General features: G+C 43.2%; 1 protein-coding gene across 1 annotated transcript in view; it reads left to right on the top strand.

Annotated features, from left to right (window-relative positions):
- The window catches only part of Slc16a2 (solute carrier family 16, member 2 (thyroid hormone transporter)), a 129,356-nt gene that overhangs the window by 95,146 nt on the left and 16,859 nt on the right, over positions 1-17,351 (top strand). Inside the window, exons 2-3 of the mRNA XM_013028884.1 lie at positions 11,740-11,884; positions 15,523-15,973. Of these exons, the coding sequence (XP_012884338.1) occupies positions 11,740-11,884; positions 15,523-15,973 (596 nt within the window). The remainder of the gene's footprint in view (positions 1-11,739; positions 11,885-15,522; positions 15,974-17,351) is intronic.

Below are 17,351 nucleotides of genomic sequence, written 5' to 3'. Positions count from 1 at the left end.
TCACGGTCTTTCCTGCCCTGGCTGGTTTGAACCGCGATCCTCAGATCTCAGCCTCCTGAGTAGCTAGGATTACAGGCGTGAGCCACCAGCGCCCGGCAACAATTTGTTTTTTACCCTTCCCCTCCACAAATTATACCAACATCAAATATAGTGAAAACAGGGGTTATATCGTGGAGGAGTATGGCTTGTGTTTTAATTCTCCTAAACACATCTTTCATAGCTAGGCATTGGTGGCTCACAACTATAATCCTAGCTACTTAGGAGACTGAGATCTGAGGATCATGGTTTGAAGCCAGCTCTTTCAAGAAAGTCTGTTTCCAATTAACCACCAAAAACCCCCCCAGAAAGTGGAGCTGTGGCTCAAGTGGTAGACCACTGGCCTTGAGCAAAAAAGCTCAGGGTCAGCACCCAGGCTTTGAGTTCAAGCCCCAAAATTTGCCACAAAAATGTCTTTCAAGACATGTAAAATTTTATAAAATCAATTTCAAGTATCTTTATACTTTATGCTGTTTGTATGTACTTTAAGTAATCTGCAGAACACATAATCATCATGATTTTTTCCTGTGTTTTATCATTTTAGCGGTTACACTTAATCTACAAGCCATTTTCAATTTAGAATATTGCATAAGGTAGAAATTCAACTTAATTTTTTCAATGTGCACTGTTCAGATGACCCTTGCATAAATTACTGAAAATGATCATTGTTTTCCTATTGAATTGTTGGTATTTTTGTCAAAAATAACTAGTGTCTGCTCTGGTGGCCCATGCTTGTAATCCTAGCTACTCAGGACTCAGAGGATTATGGTTTAAAGTCAGCACAGGCAAAAAAAAGTTCACTATTAACTAGCAACGTTAAAGTCCCAGTTAATGAGCAAAAAGCCAAGTTTGAAGTGTGACTTAAGTGATAGAGCACCAGCAAGAAAGCTGAGTGAAAAATGCATGGGACCATTTCTGGAATTTCAATTCCATTTCAATGATCTATATGTCTATATTTATGTCCATAAATAATGCTGTCTTGGTTATTGCAACATTATATTTTAAAGTCAGGTGTAAGTCTTTCAACTCTATTTCCAAAACTTTTTTAGCCAAGTGTGGTAGTGCATACCTGTGATTCCAGCACTTTGGAGTCAGAGGTCCGAAGATTGCAAGTTCAAGGCCAACCTAAGTTTTTTTTTTTTTATTATGAAAATACCGTACAGAGAGGTTACTTTTACATGGGCAAGATAATGAGTACATTTCTTATCAAGCATTGTTGCCTCCTCCTTTGTTTCCCCTTCCCATTCCTTCCCATCTCCCCCCCCCACCTAAGTTATTTAGAGACTCTGTCTCAAAAAATCATTTCTCAATTCTATGTCCTTTTCATTTGCATATAAACTTGAGGATCAGCTTGGAAAAGTCTTTTAAAAAATCAACTATTGGAATTTGAATCATGCTCACGTTGCCTCTGTCCACAGGACAATCTGGAGAGAAGTGACATTTTAATAATATTGAATCTTCATAACCTGAATAACATAAATCCCTCCCTGGGTGCCAGTGGCTCAGGAGGCTGAGATCTTGAGACTTTTGGTTTGGCGGCAGCCAATCACTTGACTCTAATCTCCAGTTAACCAGCAGAAAGCAGAAAGCGGAGGCATGGCTGAAGTGGTACAGCACCAGCTGTGAGTGAAAAAGCCAAGGGAGAGCAAGAAGCCCTGAGTTCAAGCCCTAGTACCTGTACATTTTAAAAACTCCTTCCATTTGTTTAATTTTTCTTTAAAATCTGTTAGTAACATGTTATATTTTCAGTGTAAGGGTCTTATACATATCTTTTACTCAAATTTATTCATGTTATTATTATTATTATTATTATTTAGTGTCTCACTATATACCCCAGGCTGGCCTTGAATTTGTGGTCTTTTTGCCTCAATTTCCCCAGTGCTGGGATTACAAGTATGTACTACCACACTCAGCTTCTATGAGTTTTATTCAACATCTTGACTAGATATTGGATTTTATGAAGTGTTTTTGCTTCATTGACATGATTACAGATTTTTATTTTTATTTATTTTTAGTGTTACAACTTCATAATGCATTGGTTGATTTTGGGATGTTGAACTAAACTTAGATTTCTGGGATAAATCCTACTTGGTCATGATGTTTTAGCCTTTCTATAAATTGTTGGATTCAATTTGCTAAAATGTTAAGGGTTTCTTTTATCAGTGGTGGGGCCTGGACTCTGGGCTTTGGGCACTGTCCCTCAGCTCTTCAGCTCAAGACTAGCGCTCTACCACTTGCCACAGTGCCACTTCTGGATTTTTCTGCTTATGTGGTGAGGAATCGAACCCAGGGCCTCATGCATTCAAGGCAAGCATTCTACCACTGAGCCACCTTCCCAGACCAAAGGTTTCTTTTTAAATCTATATTTGCTTGTACCTTTGCTTTTACCTTTCTTTATTTTGACATCTTTATCTGGTTTTGTCATTAGGGTAACACTGGCCCCATAAAACAACATGGAAAGTGTTCTACCTATTTTGAGAAAGAGTTTGTCTATAATTGGTGTCCTTCCTTCATTAAATTTGAATTTGCCTGTGAAGCCATCTTGATGACCCTTCTCTGATTCCTAAAGTGCTGTTCATCTTTAACATCCTTTCTGTTTTAGGATTTTTAAACAAGATACTTCCATTCCCTTCTTTTTTTTCTTTTTTTCAGAGGGAGCAGTATTGGAGTTTGAACTCAGGGCCTTGTACTCTCACTTGGCTTGTATGCCCATGACTGGTGCTCTACCACTTGAGCCATGCCTCTAGCCTGACTTTTTGCTGGTTATTTTGAAGATAGAGTCTCATGGAAATTTATTTCTGCAGAAGCTAGCCTTGAATCACCATATTTCAGGTCTCAGCATCCTGAGTAGTTAGGGTTACAAATGTGAGCCACCAATTCCCACCTGTTTCCTTACTTTAAAAACATTTTTGTGCTGGTCCAGGGGCTTGAACTGAGGGACTTGGTGCTGTCCTTGAGCTTTTTCAATCAAGGTTAGTGCTGCACTTCTCATTTTTTGATGGTTAATTGGAGATAAGAGTCTCACAGACTTTCCTGTCTGGCTTTAAACTGCGATCCTCAGATCTCAGCCTCCAGAGAAGCTAGGATTACAGGCATGAGACACTGGCACCTGGTTGTTTCCTTACTTTTTAATCTGTCTATTTCTGTCTTCTTTCCAATAATCTCTGTCAAGTCAAAATCTGACAATTCAAGTCTGTATGTGCTAGGGCAGCCTCCTCAAAGGAAAACTGGAGGAACTGTTTCTCCCAGCATGGGTGGGCTTTGACTAAATACTACTTGTTCTCTGTGCTACTAAAGTAGATAACTGACACTAGGAAAACAGGGGGTGCCAAATCAGTGAGCCATAGTTCATTAAGTAGAACCTTGTGGGACTGGGACCAGGAATGACTAAGTGAGAATCTCTCTGGGCCTCAGTAGGGCTATCTGCAAAAGAAGAAACATAATACTTAGAATTTCATTCATTAAAAAAATTAATTTTATTGTCAAGGTGATGTACAGAGGGGTTACAGTTACATACTTAAGGTAGCGAGTATATTTCTTAGTGAACTTTTGAACTTGTTGCCCCCTCCCTCATTTTTCTCCCACTTTCTCTCCCCCACCCCCCCTAGATTTTCTTTAATTATGAAAGTAAATAAACAATGACAGCAAGGAGAAGGCCAAATGACCAAATAAGGAAGTAACAAGTTATATTTGCAGTGATTGTTGGCTTAAGAAGTAAGTAGCCCATCCACATTTGCATGTGTTGAGACAAAGTGTAAAGGGGTAAAAATTGATTTGTTCAAATCTTGACTGCTTGGAAAAGAATGTTTTCCAGTATTGTTGTACCACATCAGACAAAAACAAACAATACGTTCTAAGAAAAAAAATACTGGGAGGATCAAATGCCATGACACATATGAAAGTATTTTGGGGCTTTTAAAATAAAGGCTGATTATACATCCGGAGTAGAGTTCTAGACACAGTGGATGGATGATGAATAAGTTGCTGAGAATGGAAAGAAAGAGCTTTTCAACGTGTTTGTTAGACAATGGGGGGAAAAAGAAAAAGTAAAAGCTAGATGTCAGTGGCTCATGCCTGCAATCCTAGCTACTCAGGAGGCTGAGATCTGAGGATTGCCAATCAAAGCCAGCCTGGCAGGAAAGTCTGTGACTCTTATCTCCAATTAACCATTCAGAAAAAACAAACAAACAAAAAAACAGAAGTTGTGCTGTGGCTCAAGGGGTAGAGCACTAGCCTTAGTGAAAGAACCTCAGGGACAGTGACCCGGTCCTGAGTTCCAGCCCCAGGACTGAAAAAAATGGAAAAAGGGCTGGTGGTATAGCTCAATAGTAGCATACTTGTCTAGCATGTACAAGACCAAAGGAAGGAAGGAGGGAAGGAAGGATGAAGGGAAGGAAGGAAGGAAGAAAGGAAGAAAGGAAGGAAGGAAAGAAAGGAGGGAGGGAGGGAGGGAGGGAAGTGTGGGAAAGTAGGGCAATTTGGAATAACCTTCCCTGAATTTTTCATGTATTCCTTCATTTCATATATTTTCACCTTCCCTGTGTTTTATGTATTCACTGGACAGACACCTACCTGGCACTTAAATCTGGGCCTGTGCAAGGGTAGGGAAATAAGAAAGGAAGCTCACTGGGACATCACTTTCCTGATCAACCATAGACTGCGTATCAGAGCTCTCCCAAGAAAATTCAGAAGTTGCCTTTTTCTCCTCTGAACTTTCCAGCTGACCCAGAAGTGCCTTCCTTGCCTCCCTTTAAATGCGTTCCACTACTCCTTTCAGCACTTATGAGCACTAGCCACTTAACTAGACATGCCAGTATTCAGTCATCACAGTCCTAAGCTGCCTGCCACCTACCACACTTTCCCCTGCCTTGCTTCTACCATTGCAACTGCCCTCACAAACACCAGCTAGATCTAGATTCTTCACCAGATTCTGAGGACTCTGAAGAGGAACAGGGATAGCACAGTACGTTCCAGCAACCTAGACTTGGATTCATTGTGTATTCTTTCCACTCATCATTGGGTATAGTGATTGGCTAGCTAAGCCTTTGAATTGAGGTGCCTTGATCTTATTTGCTGTGCTATCATTCTGTGGTGCCCTTGAAGAGAGCCAGCTCACCCCCATGTCACCCCTTTACCTCTTATTCCCATCTTCTTCTTACTCAGTGTTGGCCTTTCTTTGGCTTTGCTCCATTATTCTTTCATTTGAGCTCTTGTTAGTTTTCCACAATAGAAGGAATTTGTGAAAGCCTGTAATTTATTTGAAGAGTTTGGCTCTTGGAGTTCCCTCCTCTCTCCTTTTAACTCAGAGGGAGAGCTTGGAGTGCTTGATTTTTGGCAACAAAGGAATGAGGAGTCTGGTCTCACATTTGAGGTCTTTTCTGAGTTGTCTCCCTGTACTTCAAAGACATTTGTCTGAGTGCCTGGGTAAGGATCCAGGACATTAATTGGGTACTTGAATGAAAAAAAAACTTGAGGATGAGGAAAGTTGAAGGCCAATATGTCCAGTGTGGAGCTGAAAAGACTAGGGTTCTGACCTTGGGCTGCTCAGGCCCAACAGAAGCTCTGTTGGTAATGGCATTGAGAAGAGGAAAGAAAGGGGCTGCTTGCTGAATACAGACATTGTGCTCACTACAAGTGCGAGTCTTGGAGGGCAACTCTCATTCACCTGGTTGTAGTGGTTGACGGTAAAAGAACTCTGGGAACAACTGGATGAAAGGAGTCAATGGTAGGTTTGTGTATAGTCCAGAACTCTGTTGCACAACACATTTGCTTATTTCAGGAAACAAGTACTGACCTAGCAATACAGGGTGAATTGTAAATACTGCTCTTGGCCTGGTAAAAAGTTTGTGGAGCTCTGCCTCTGATTTTTCCAAGTCTGTTTAGAAAGATGATATGTGTTCTGTGGAAATCTTTTACCCATCTTAACTCGCCCACAATCTGAGCTGCTTCATCAAAATCTCTTTGTCAGGAGTAATTATGGGAGAACAATAAAAACTCCTTAGCTTTGACTATAATAGTTCTATTACTACTTGCATTTTTCAAAGAAAAGAAACTGAGTGCAGTAAATGGAAGCCAATAATGTTCATTTTATCATCAATATGGTTATAATGGTCATAAAAATTGTTATTATGGCTACTGATTCTTCTTTTCCCCAGATTATTTCCTTCTTACTACATTTTTTCCTGATAACCTAACCCATTAGCAATCCGTTAAGTCCTTCATTCAATAGACTGTGCTTTACTTGATTATGTACGAGGCAGTATTTCTTTCTTTTAATATTTCTTCCACTTGAAATGTCTGATTTCTCTGGAAGGTTGTAGGGTTTTTGTCTTTTTTGTCAGTTGTGGGGCTTGAACTCTGGGTCTGGGCACTGTCCCTCAACTCTTCAGGTCAAGGCTAGCGCTCTACCACTTGAGCCACAGCACCACTTTTGGCTTTTTCTGTTTATGTGGTGTGGAGGAATCGAACCCAAGGTCTCATGCATTCAAGGCAAGCACTCTACCACTGAGCCACCGTCCCAGCCCCTCTCTGGAAGTTTTTTTCCCCTAGTCCCTGAGCTTCTCTTACTCAAGGTTTGCACTCAATCACTTGAGCCACAGATCCATTTTCTCTCTGGAAATTGGTAAGAATTCTACTAGGCTTCACAACGCATAAGGTATCTGAAGAAGCATAGTAGAGCTCTTAAAACATGTCCCCCTATAAGGAATAACAAGGAGCCCTTCCTTCCCAGGGTGTCAGTGGAGGTGAGCAGGGAATATGGACTTGCACTCCCATTTGCAGTAATGAGATGGTGCCTTGTTGCCACATTGTCAGAGGAAGCCAGCTAATAATATACAGTCTTATAATATCCCCAAATGTTCAGGATACAATAGAAAACCATTTGTCATGCCAAGAAACAGGAAAATATTGACTTCAATTAAATTTTAAAAAAAAGATATGCAACTATCTGGATGCTGGTAGCCCAAACCTATAATCCTAGCTACTCAGGAGTCTGAGGATCACAGTTTGAAGCCAGTCTGAGCAGGAAAATCCATGAGACTTTTATATCCAATTAGCCACTAAAAATTTGGGAGTGAAGCCAGGCTCCAGCAGCTCATGTCTGTAATCCTAGCTATTCAGGAGGCTGAGATTTGAGGATTGTGGTTCAAAGCCAACCCAGGCAGGGAAGTCCATGAGACTCATCTCCAATTAACCACCAGAAAACCAGAAGTGGTGGTGTGGCTCCAGTGGTAGAGGGCTCACCTTGAGCTGAAGAGCTGAGGAACAGTGCCCAGGCCCAGAGTTCAAGCCCTACAACTGACAAAAAAAAAGAATTATTTAGGAAGAATTTTCTTGTGTGCCAGTACTAGGGCTTGCATTAAGAGCCTGTGCGCTCACCCATAGCTTTTTCACTCAAAGCTAGTGCTCTACCACTTGAGCCACAGCTCCACTTGTGGCTTTTTGGTGGTTAATTGTTGTTAAGAGTCTTAGACTTCTGCCCAGGCTGACTTTAAACCAAAATCCTCAGATCTCAGCCTCCTGAATAGCTATGATTATAGGTGTGAACAACCTGGCTACAAGCTTATCCGTTTTCATTGTACTTGAGATATTTAGAAGGACCAAAATTATCTATACCCTAAGTGAGATCTCAAAATGGCACTTTCCAACTGGACACTGGTGGCTCATGCCTGTAATCCTAGTTACTTAGAACACTGAAATCTGGAATACTGAGGTTTGATGCCAGCCTGAAAAGTCCAAGAGATTACAACTCCCATTAATCATAAAAATACTGAGCTTGAAGGTATGGCTCAAGTGGTACAGTACCAACCATGAGCAATCAAGCCAAGCAAGAGTGTGAGGCTCTGAGATTAAGTCCTAGTATGGGCACAAAAAACAGTACTACTTCCTGCTTTCCTGTCCCCTCCCCTGCAGATTGAAGACAGGGCCTCACATGCCAAGCACATAACTCACCACTAAATTATTTTCCTAGCCCCTGACCCTTTTTCAAACTATTATCAGATTTAGAGATACAATGTGCATATGGTAATATTCCCACATTTATGTGCACAATTCTACGATTTTTTTGACACTTGGAATCACACCCACATCTTCACATCTGTTAAGCGCATGCTCTACCACTGAACCACACATCCAAATGAATACCACCATTGTAGTTAACATATATAACATTTCCATCATCAGGAAAGGTCCCCTTTTGTACCTCTGTAGTCAGTCTTTTCACCCTCTCTCCTTCCTTGGCATTCACTCATGTTTTTCTGTCCCCATAGTTTTGTCTTGTCCAGAATTTCCTATAAATGGAGTTATGTGTCTTTCTTTTGAGAATTGCCCAAGTCGTTGCCTTTATCAATAGTACATTCCTATGTGTTATGTATGTTCACTGTATTCATGTATACCCATTTGTTAATTCACCAATTGAAGTGTATTTGGGTTATTGCCAGTTTGGGACCATTATGAAAAAAAAAAGCTTCTAGGTACAGGTTTTTGTTTGGATACAGGTTTTCTTTATCTTGAGTAAATACCTAGGGGTGGGATTTCAATGGGACAGGGCAGATTCCTAAGAATCTTCCTAACTCTTTTTCAAGTAAGTATACCATTTTTCCTTCCCACCAGCAGTATATGAGACTTCTAGTTCTTCTATATCCTCCCTCTATTGTTACTTATTAAAAAAACGTTTTAGTGCACAAGTTGATCTCACTGTGGTGTTTGTTTGGTTTTGTTTTTTTGAGACAGGGTCTTATGTGGCCCCAGCTAGCCTCAAACTCATGGTCCTCCTGTCTCAGGCCTCCCCAAGGGTTGGGATTACAAGTGTCTACCACCATGACCATCTTTTAGGATGGTTTTAATATGCATTTCCCAGGTGATTAATAATGTAGAGCATTGTTTCATTGCTGAATTAATATTCACAGCAAGTGTATGTATGTTCAAGTTTTTTTGTATTGTAAGCTGGATCGTTTGCATTCTTCTTATTGAGTTTTAAGAACCAATTTACACTTAAATGCTGGATACCAATCTTTTGGCAGATATCTACATTTCAAGTAATTTTCCTAGTCTATGGCCTGGCTTTTCATTTTCAGTATATTTTTGTGTTCTTGTCCTACAGCTTAACCTCAGGGTTTGGATGCTGTTCCTGGGCTTTTTTTTTTTTTTTTTTGGTTGGTCATGGGGCTTGAACTCTGGGTCTGGGCACTGTCCCTCAGCTCTTCAGCTCAAAGCTAGTGCTCTACCACTTGAGCCACAGTGCCGGTTCCAGTTTTATGGTGATTTATTGGAGATAAGAGTCTCACAGACTTTCCTGCCCAGGTTGCCTTTGAACCGCAATCCTCAGATCTCAGCCTCTTATGTAACTAGGATTACAGGTGTGAGCCACCGGTACCCAGCTACCTGGTGCTTTTTTTTTGGGGGGGGGTCCAGTCGTGGGGCCTGAACTCTGGGCCTGGGCGCTGTCCCTCAGCTCTTCAGCTCAAGGCTAGCACTCTACCACTTGAGCCACAGTGCCACTTCTGGCTTTTTTCTTTTTGCTTATGTGGTGCTGAGGAATCGAACCCAGGGCCTCATGCATGCAAGGCAAGCACTCTACCACTGAGCCACCTTCCCAGCCCACCTGGTGCTTTTTTGCTGAAGGCTAGTGTTCTACCACTTGAGCCACAGCTCCACTCCTTGTTTTTTTGGTGATGAATTAGAGATAAGAGTCTCATGGACTTTCCTGCCTAGGTAGGCTTCAAACCATGATCCTCAAATCTCAGCCTCCTAACTAGCTAGGATTACAGGTATGAAAAACACTGGTTCCTGGCTTCATTTTCAATATTTTTTTAAAGAGCAAAAATTTAAATTTGGCTAAGTCTGGTGCATCAAAATTTTCTGTATAGGTCATAATTTATATGAATATCTATGAGATACTGCCTAAAGTAGTAAGATTTTTCTACTTTTCTTCTATGAATTTTACAGCTTTATATTTTACACATTTAAGTCTATGGTCCATTTTGCATTTGTGTGTGGGGGGAGTGGGTAGGTGGGGGGTAGGGAGGTAGGAGGGGTATGCACGCACGTGTGCACACACTGGTACCAGGGCTTGAACTCAAGGACTTTTTGCTCTAGCTCAGCTTGCTTACTGACAGTTGGCACTCTACCACTTAAGCCATGCTTCCAGTTTAGCATTTTGTGGGTTAATTGCAGATGGAGTCCCATGGATTTTTCTGCCTAGGCTAGCTTTGAACTGCAATCCTCTAGGTCACCACTTTCTTAGAATAACAAGTGTGATATCAGCTCCTGCCTTGCACTGATTTTTATATGTAACTACTAGTATTTCCAAGGCTCTCCTAGTTATATAATTACATCTGATCATCATCTTTTAAAAAACTGTGAAGGTTGGGCAGGGAATGTAGCTCATTGGTAGAGTGCTTACCTAGTGTGTATAATTTCCTAAGTTCAGTTCACAAACTGGCAGAAAAAAGAAACAGACTTTCAGGAAGGCACTACAGAAATTTGAATCCCCATTTCATAGATGAGAAAACTGATAAGAAAAGTGCTATGATTCCTCAAAGTCCCACAGCAGGTTAGAGGTGAAGTTCCAATGGAAGTTTAAGTATGCAGTTGTCCATGGACAGTAGTTTTGGAGACAGGCAGTTAGGGCTTAGCAAAGTGGAGATTTGCAGGGGGAATCTGAGCAAGCTATTTGGCACTAAGATACGAGACATAGGTGGTAGAATAAGTCCTTAGGGCACTCATTTTGCACTCCTCCAGCCTACTTGGGGCTCTACCACTGAAGGCAGACAGAAGCTGGCCCAGTGCCTTGCTCAGATGACACTCAATGAATGTTTGTTTTATTTTTATGGCGATGATGAAGACTTGGAACATGTTCAGAGGATAACTTTGAAAAATAATTAGATTTAGAAATTAAAACTAAGAAAAAAGTTAAAGGTACTAAGCTTATTTAGCCTGGTAAAGTGGTTCAAGATGAAACTCAGTAACAGAAAAAAGTTTTTAAAAAAACTTGAGGTGGCCAGGTGCTGGTGGCTCCTGCCTGTAATCCTAGCTACTCAGGAGTCTGAGATCTGATGATCACAGTTCAAAGACAACCCAGGCGGGAAAGTCTGTGAGACTCTTATCTCCAATAAACCACCAGAAAACTGGATGTATCACTGTAGCTCAAGTGGTAGAGCGCCCAGGCCCAGCGTTCAAGCCCCACGACTGACAAAAAACAACAACAACAACAACAACAAAAACAACTTGGGTTTTCTTTCTGGGGACTGAGAAGGCAAAACAGGTTGGAAAAAAATCTAAGGGGCAAATATCTTTCTCCTGATAAGGAAAATGAGTTGGGAGCTGGTGGCTCATACCTGTCATTTTAGCTTCTCAGGAGACTGAGATCTGAGGATTAAGCTCAGGCAGGCAAATCCAAGATGCTAATTAACCACCAAAAAGCTGAAAGTAGAGCTGTAACTCAAATGGTAGTGTGCCATCCTGGAACAGAAAAAGCCAAAGTGAGATTTTGAGGCCTCTGAGGCTTCAATCTCCCCCCACCCCCTACCCCCCCGACCCTTTTAGCTAGCTTCTATTTACACCCCTCTCCAACCATCAGGGACCAACAGGCTGACAGTGCTGACCAATGCCTCTGCTGAAAAGTCAAGAGAAGAACTGAGTTACCAGCAACTTCCCTAAGCATCATGGTAAATAACAATACTTTTGTGCTTCTGTTCTCTGCAGCCTGGGTAGGGGCCCTGGCGATGGGTATGATCTTCTTCTGTTCTCCTATTGTGAGTATATTCACTGACCGTTTGGGCTGTCGCATCACAGCAACTGCCGGGGCTGCTGTTGCTTTCATCGGCCTCCACACCAGCTCCTTCACCAGGTAAGGCTAGGAGTTGCTGGCAATTTCCCCAAGGCTGAGGATTGGCTTCTTTCTGGGATCAGCTAGAAACACGATACTCATTGCAGAATCCCCTGGAGCCAAGGCTATGTAGGGCCCTCAAAGACTCCGTTCCCAGAATTCCTCATGCAGTGGGAATCATGTAGGTAGGATCTTCAGGACACATTTGTAGAGAATATCCCTAAGAGCTCCAAAATGGTGGGAGCAGCCTGGTAGGTCTTGGAGCTGAGTCCAAGCCAAGTTTTGGCCACTGGATAATGGCTAGTGAACAATGAATGAGTACCCTTCCCCTCTCTGGGCCTCAAGTTTTCTATCTATCAATGAGAGGATTACACCAGAGGGTTTTGTCATGTCTCTCTAGCTCACGTAGCTTACATCTCATGATCTTGCTCTCCCACCTAGAAATGGGCTGCTTGAATGAGCATATGTGAGCACCTAGCATTCCAGGATTCCCAAAGCAACTTATATTGCCAAATGCTGGTGGCTTACATCTGCAATCCTAGCTACTCAAGAAGCTGACATCTGAGGATTGCAGTTCAAAGCCAGCCCAGCCAGGAAAGTCTTATGCCCAATTAACTACTAAAAAAAAAGAGCCAGAAATGGAGTTATGGCTCAGGGACAGCACTCAGGTCCTGAGTTCAAACTCCAACACTGGCACCAAAAAAAGGAACTTATGCTTACACAAAAGTCAGTTGAGCCCAAGGCTATTTAGCATGTCCCATCCCTTTCTGAGGGATCTCTGTGAACCAATGGTGATTTAGAAAAAAAATAGCAGGAAAAGGATGCTTAGCCCCATTAGGTGTAGGCTAAACATAAACCCTGGCAGAACTTGGTAGTGTTATGTGAAAAGGCACTACCTGTTCTTACACTTGCTTTCCTTCTAGCCTAGCAGAAGCTTATTGTAAGGGAGAGGGTAATAAAGAGCCTACACCATGAGCTCCTTTAGTAATGTAGGACTTTCAGCTAGACCCTTTGCAAGTTATGGTACCTGCTACTTGCACCCTGCCTGGGCTAATATAGGAAGGAGCATGCTGGCCTGGAGACACAGAAGTGGCCACAGTGACCTGTGTGGAGGAGAGGCAGAACTACCTTGCTTTCTGAATTTGACTCCCCAGAGAAGGGCCCTGCCTGTCTAGGCCTAAGTTTCCACTCACAGTGGAGAGTAACTGTGTTCTGCTTTGACTGGGCCCTACGGGGTGAGCCAGCTTTCTCTATGATTTGAATGGTTCTGGCTGCCTCATCTGCCCTCCAGCAGAGCTTCGATTTGGCATGCAATGGTTTCTTGGCTCCATCCCAGCTAACTGGGACAGAGGAGGAGGGAAAACCATGTCCTGCCTGGAACCTGTTTAGTACCCTCTTCTTCAAACCTTTTCAGGACTCCACTGAGGGTCAACCTCATTTGTCCCACCACTCCCCTATTAGGCTAGTGCCTGGCTCCTTGCGTGGGAAGGAGCTAGGCATCAGAAGCAGCTACAGGGCTGGGAAGGTAGCTCAGCGGTAGAGTGCATGCCTTGCAAGAAGCAGCTACAGTCTCTCAGGGCTTCGTAACCCAGGACTGTTTCTTGAGGCGGAGCAGAGCAAAGTGTAAACAAATTAGCAACATATGGATCTCATTTCCCTTCCCCTCCACATGGACTCTGTCACAGGAGGGAAGGAAGCTCAGAGGTGGTGGTTTCTTCTGGCACTCTTCTTTAAGCACATTGGAGTAGGCGTTCTGTCCTCCGCCCCTGACCGCCCCCCCCTCCCCTACCCCATTTGCTCTTTCTGTAAGAACATTTCAGAGCCAAGAACGTTTCATGTCCAGTGGCCGGGTGGAGAAGGCAGGGAGGAGGGAAGAAAAGGTTTTGCCTGTGGCTAAAGCTCCAAGTCATCCTTCCTGTTGGGTTGTTGTCTTGAAGGCTGTGAGTTCTTTTGGATGATGTGGAATGGGGAAGAGGACAGACAGGGTTGGCAAACACAGCTCAGGAGCCTCCTTGCTGGGGCCCAGCTAGAAACAGATTCACCACAAAGCACGCTGGTTTGAATCCCATATTTTGTCCCTATGCCCTTCTACTTGAAGTCTAGTCCCTTTCCTTTAGATAAAGCCCCAGCCCAAGCCAATCCCATAAAGTATCCAGAATCAAATGGGAGAAGAGCCCAAAAGACAAGATAGAGGAGGAGGAGGTAGTTTAGCTCCTTTTGAAATTTCAAATGAAAACCCTTGTTCAGGTCCAGTGACTACAAGCAGATGGAAAGCACCAGTGATAAGAATTATCTTGGAATCATGGGAGCGAGTATCACCTTGTCTCTACAGCATAGGCTTTGTCTTTTAAGGTGCAGAACTGGGTCTGTATCTGGGAAAGAACTGCCTGACCCAAAAGAATATTGGGTAATTTAGTGGTCAGATAAGAACTCTTGCAAAACACATGGAGGCATCAAAAAGCAAAACAAAAGTCTTCATTAGGTTGTGCCAAAATTGTGTGTGGGGGGGGCGGTAAATGGGTATCCAAGTTGAACTTTCATGGCCTTTCCCCTTCTGACATTTTACTTGCTGTTAAAGAGACTTATGGCACAGTAGGGCCTCAGAGTTTGAAGCCAGGACCTGTTTATTTAGCCAGGCCACAACTTTAAGGCTCCTCCTCCTCCTCTCAAGTCTCCAGGTTATAGAGAAAATGAATCTCTACCATGTTCAGCAATAATAGCAGGATTTGGGAAATAAAAGGGACTTTTTACACTAGGGTCTTCATGGAGATCACCTAGGGTTTGGGCTAAAGACCTTGGGATATCTTAATCCTGGGCAAAGTTGGGGAGGAGTATCTCTTAAGAGACTATCGGTCATTTTCTGAAATATTAAGAGTCCTGAACATTGAGAAAGATGCTGAAGGGCCCTATGCAGGGTCTTAAACTTTCAAGGTTTTAGATTCTTTTTTTTCTTGACTTTTGTTATTGCCTGAGATAAACCATTGGCCTTTAGCCTATCCATAGTATCTAGGTGAGCAATCAGGTGAAATTGTGTGTGTTTGTGTGTGTGCGCGCACGTGCACACGTGTATGCACCAGTCTTGAGGCTTTAACCCAGGGCCTGGGTGCTGTCCCTAAGCTTTGTTTTTTTGCTCAAGACTGGTACTCTACTACTTGAGCCACAGCTCTACTTTTGGCTTTTTGCTAGTTAATTGGAGATAAGAGTCTCATGGACTTTCCTGCCCCATCTGGTTTCAAACCATGAATCACCGACAACAGCCTCTAGAATAGCCAGGATTACAGATGTGAGCCACTGGTGCCCAGCTTTCTGGTGAAACTATTCTAATGTGCTCTCTCATCTAGCCACTGCGAAGGTTGGCTCTGGCTTTCTTTCCAGCTTTCCTCTTTTATGGGCTGCTTTGATTCATATTCCAAGCACACAGACCTGGATTCAAGTTCAAGCCTTTTTTGATCCCCAGTTATATTTGGGGGAAAAATAGCTCTCAGGGTCTTTGCTTCCCCATATGCAAATAGGGTTCAAAAGGCTCCATTCCTTACCTGCTCACAAGGTCAGTGGTAAGTCGGGCTGTGGGGTAAGGGTGGAGTTAAGAGGCTAAATAGAGGGTGGAGACAGATTTCTGGTCAGGCTGTTGAGGATAGCTCTTGGTGTCTCTCCCACAGCTCCCTAAGCCTGCGCTACTTCACCTATGGGATTCTCTTTGGTTGTGGCTGTTCCTTCGCCTTTCAACCATCCCTCGTCATCCTCGGACACTACTTCCAACGCCGCCTGGGTCTGGCCAATGGTGTGGTGTCTGCTGGCAGTAGCGTCTTCTCCATGTCCTTCCCCTTCCTCATCAAAATGCTGGGGGATAAGATCAAGCTGGCCCAAACCTTCCAGGTGCTGAGTACCTTCATGTTTGTTCTTATGCTGCTTTCACTCACCTACCGGCCCCTCCTGCCCAGCTCTCAAGACACCCCAAGCAAGAGAGGTGTCCGTACTCTGCAACAACGCTTTCTGGCTCAGCTCAGGAAGTACTTCAACATGCGAGTGTTCCGCCAACGCACCTACCGCATCTGGGCCTTCGGCATTGCTGCTGCCGCCCTGGGTTACTTCGTTCCCTATGTACACCTGGTGAGGAAGACTAGGGTGGGCGGGGTGGGCGGGCCCACTCCATCTGGCCCCAAGAAGCTGTCCTCAACCTGCAAGGAGTCCAGAGGTTGGGGGTAGAGGGCATGGAAAGGGCAGAGCTGAGATCTTTAGAAAAATAAAACAGTGATTAGAGATATGGGGGGGGGGGAGAGCACAGGTTAAGGGAAAATTTCAATGGAAAACAAAAGGGGTTTCTAAGAGAAAGACCTATGAACCACAGCCTCCTCCATGATAAAAAAAAAAGGTTGATTTTTTTTAAAAGAAGAGATAAATATAGCATCCATGCATGTGTGTGCAAGGAACTGGCTCAGATACCCCCAAATAGCCTTTGTAAAGACTATGATCAATGAAGGCTGATCTTTCTGATCAAAAATGACTTTGTTTAGGAATGAGATTGCTGTACTTCATAATGTGTAGTAATCTCTTTAAGGCCATAATGAGTCTTGCAGTAAAGTCATTCATTTAGGAGCCAGGTGCCAGTGACTCATACCTGTAATTCTAGCTACTCAGGAGGCTGAGATCTGAGGACCAGAGTTTAAAACCAGCAAAACATTGTGTGAGACTTATCTTCAGTTAACCAGAAAAAATCTGGAAGTGGAGCTGTGACTCAAGTGGTAGAGTTCCAGCCTTGAGAAAAAAAACAAGCTAAGGGACAGTGCCCAAGCCCTTGAGATGAAGCGCTAGTACCAGCACCAAAAAGACTATAATTCCAGCTACTCAGAAGCCGAGTCCAAGGCTTCTGAGTCCCCAGGCAAAAACATGAGACTCTATCTGAAAAATAATTAAAGCAAACATGGCTGAGAATATTGCCTCAAGTGGTAGAACATCTGCCTAATGAGTGTGATGCCTGAGTTCATACCCCAGTCCCACACAAAAGAAACTTGTCTGGCCACAAATTGTTCATTGTAGATAAGTTTGCATTCTCCACAGACTTCAAAAATCTGTGTGTGTGTGTGTGTGTGTGTGTGTGTGTGTACACATATGCATCCATGCATGTGTGTGGAATTGTGGAATTAACCCAGGTCCTTGTGCACATTAAGCACATGCTCTACCACTGAGCTACACCTTCATCCCTTAAACTTTGTGTTCCTTAAAACACACACGGGAGAATTGCATAGAACTTCTCCCCTGGCAGTCGGATGTTGCCCCTGCCTATCAGTGTGGAATGAGGAAGTGGAGAGATGGTAGAGCAATCTCTGGATTTTTCTTAGATGTTAAGGCTGTGTTCTGTCCTATCAGGAGTTAAAGGGGGTTCAGAGATACTGATCTCCCTTCAACTCTTCCTCAAAAGCCTAAATTCCAAAGAGTCAGGGGTAAGCTGTCTTTAGTGGATGTTAAGAATGACCAAAGAATTGAATCT

The sequence above is a fragment of the Dipodomys ordii genome, unplaced genomic scaffold, assembly GCF_000151885.1.
Source record: "Dipodomys ordii isolate 6190 unplaced genomic scaffold, Dord_2.0 Scaffold116, whole genome shotgun sequence".
In the NCBI taxonomy this organism is placed as follows: domain Eukaryota; kingdom Metazoa; phylum Chordata; class Mammalia; order Rodentia; family Heteromyidae; genus Dipodomys; species Dipodomys ordii.
The sequence above is the reverse complement of the archived record's forward strand: the minus strand, read 5'-3'. Positions and strand labels throughout refer to the sequence as shown.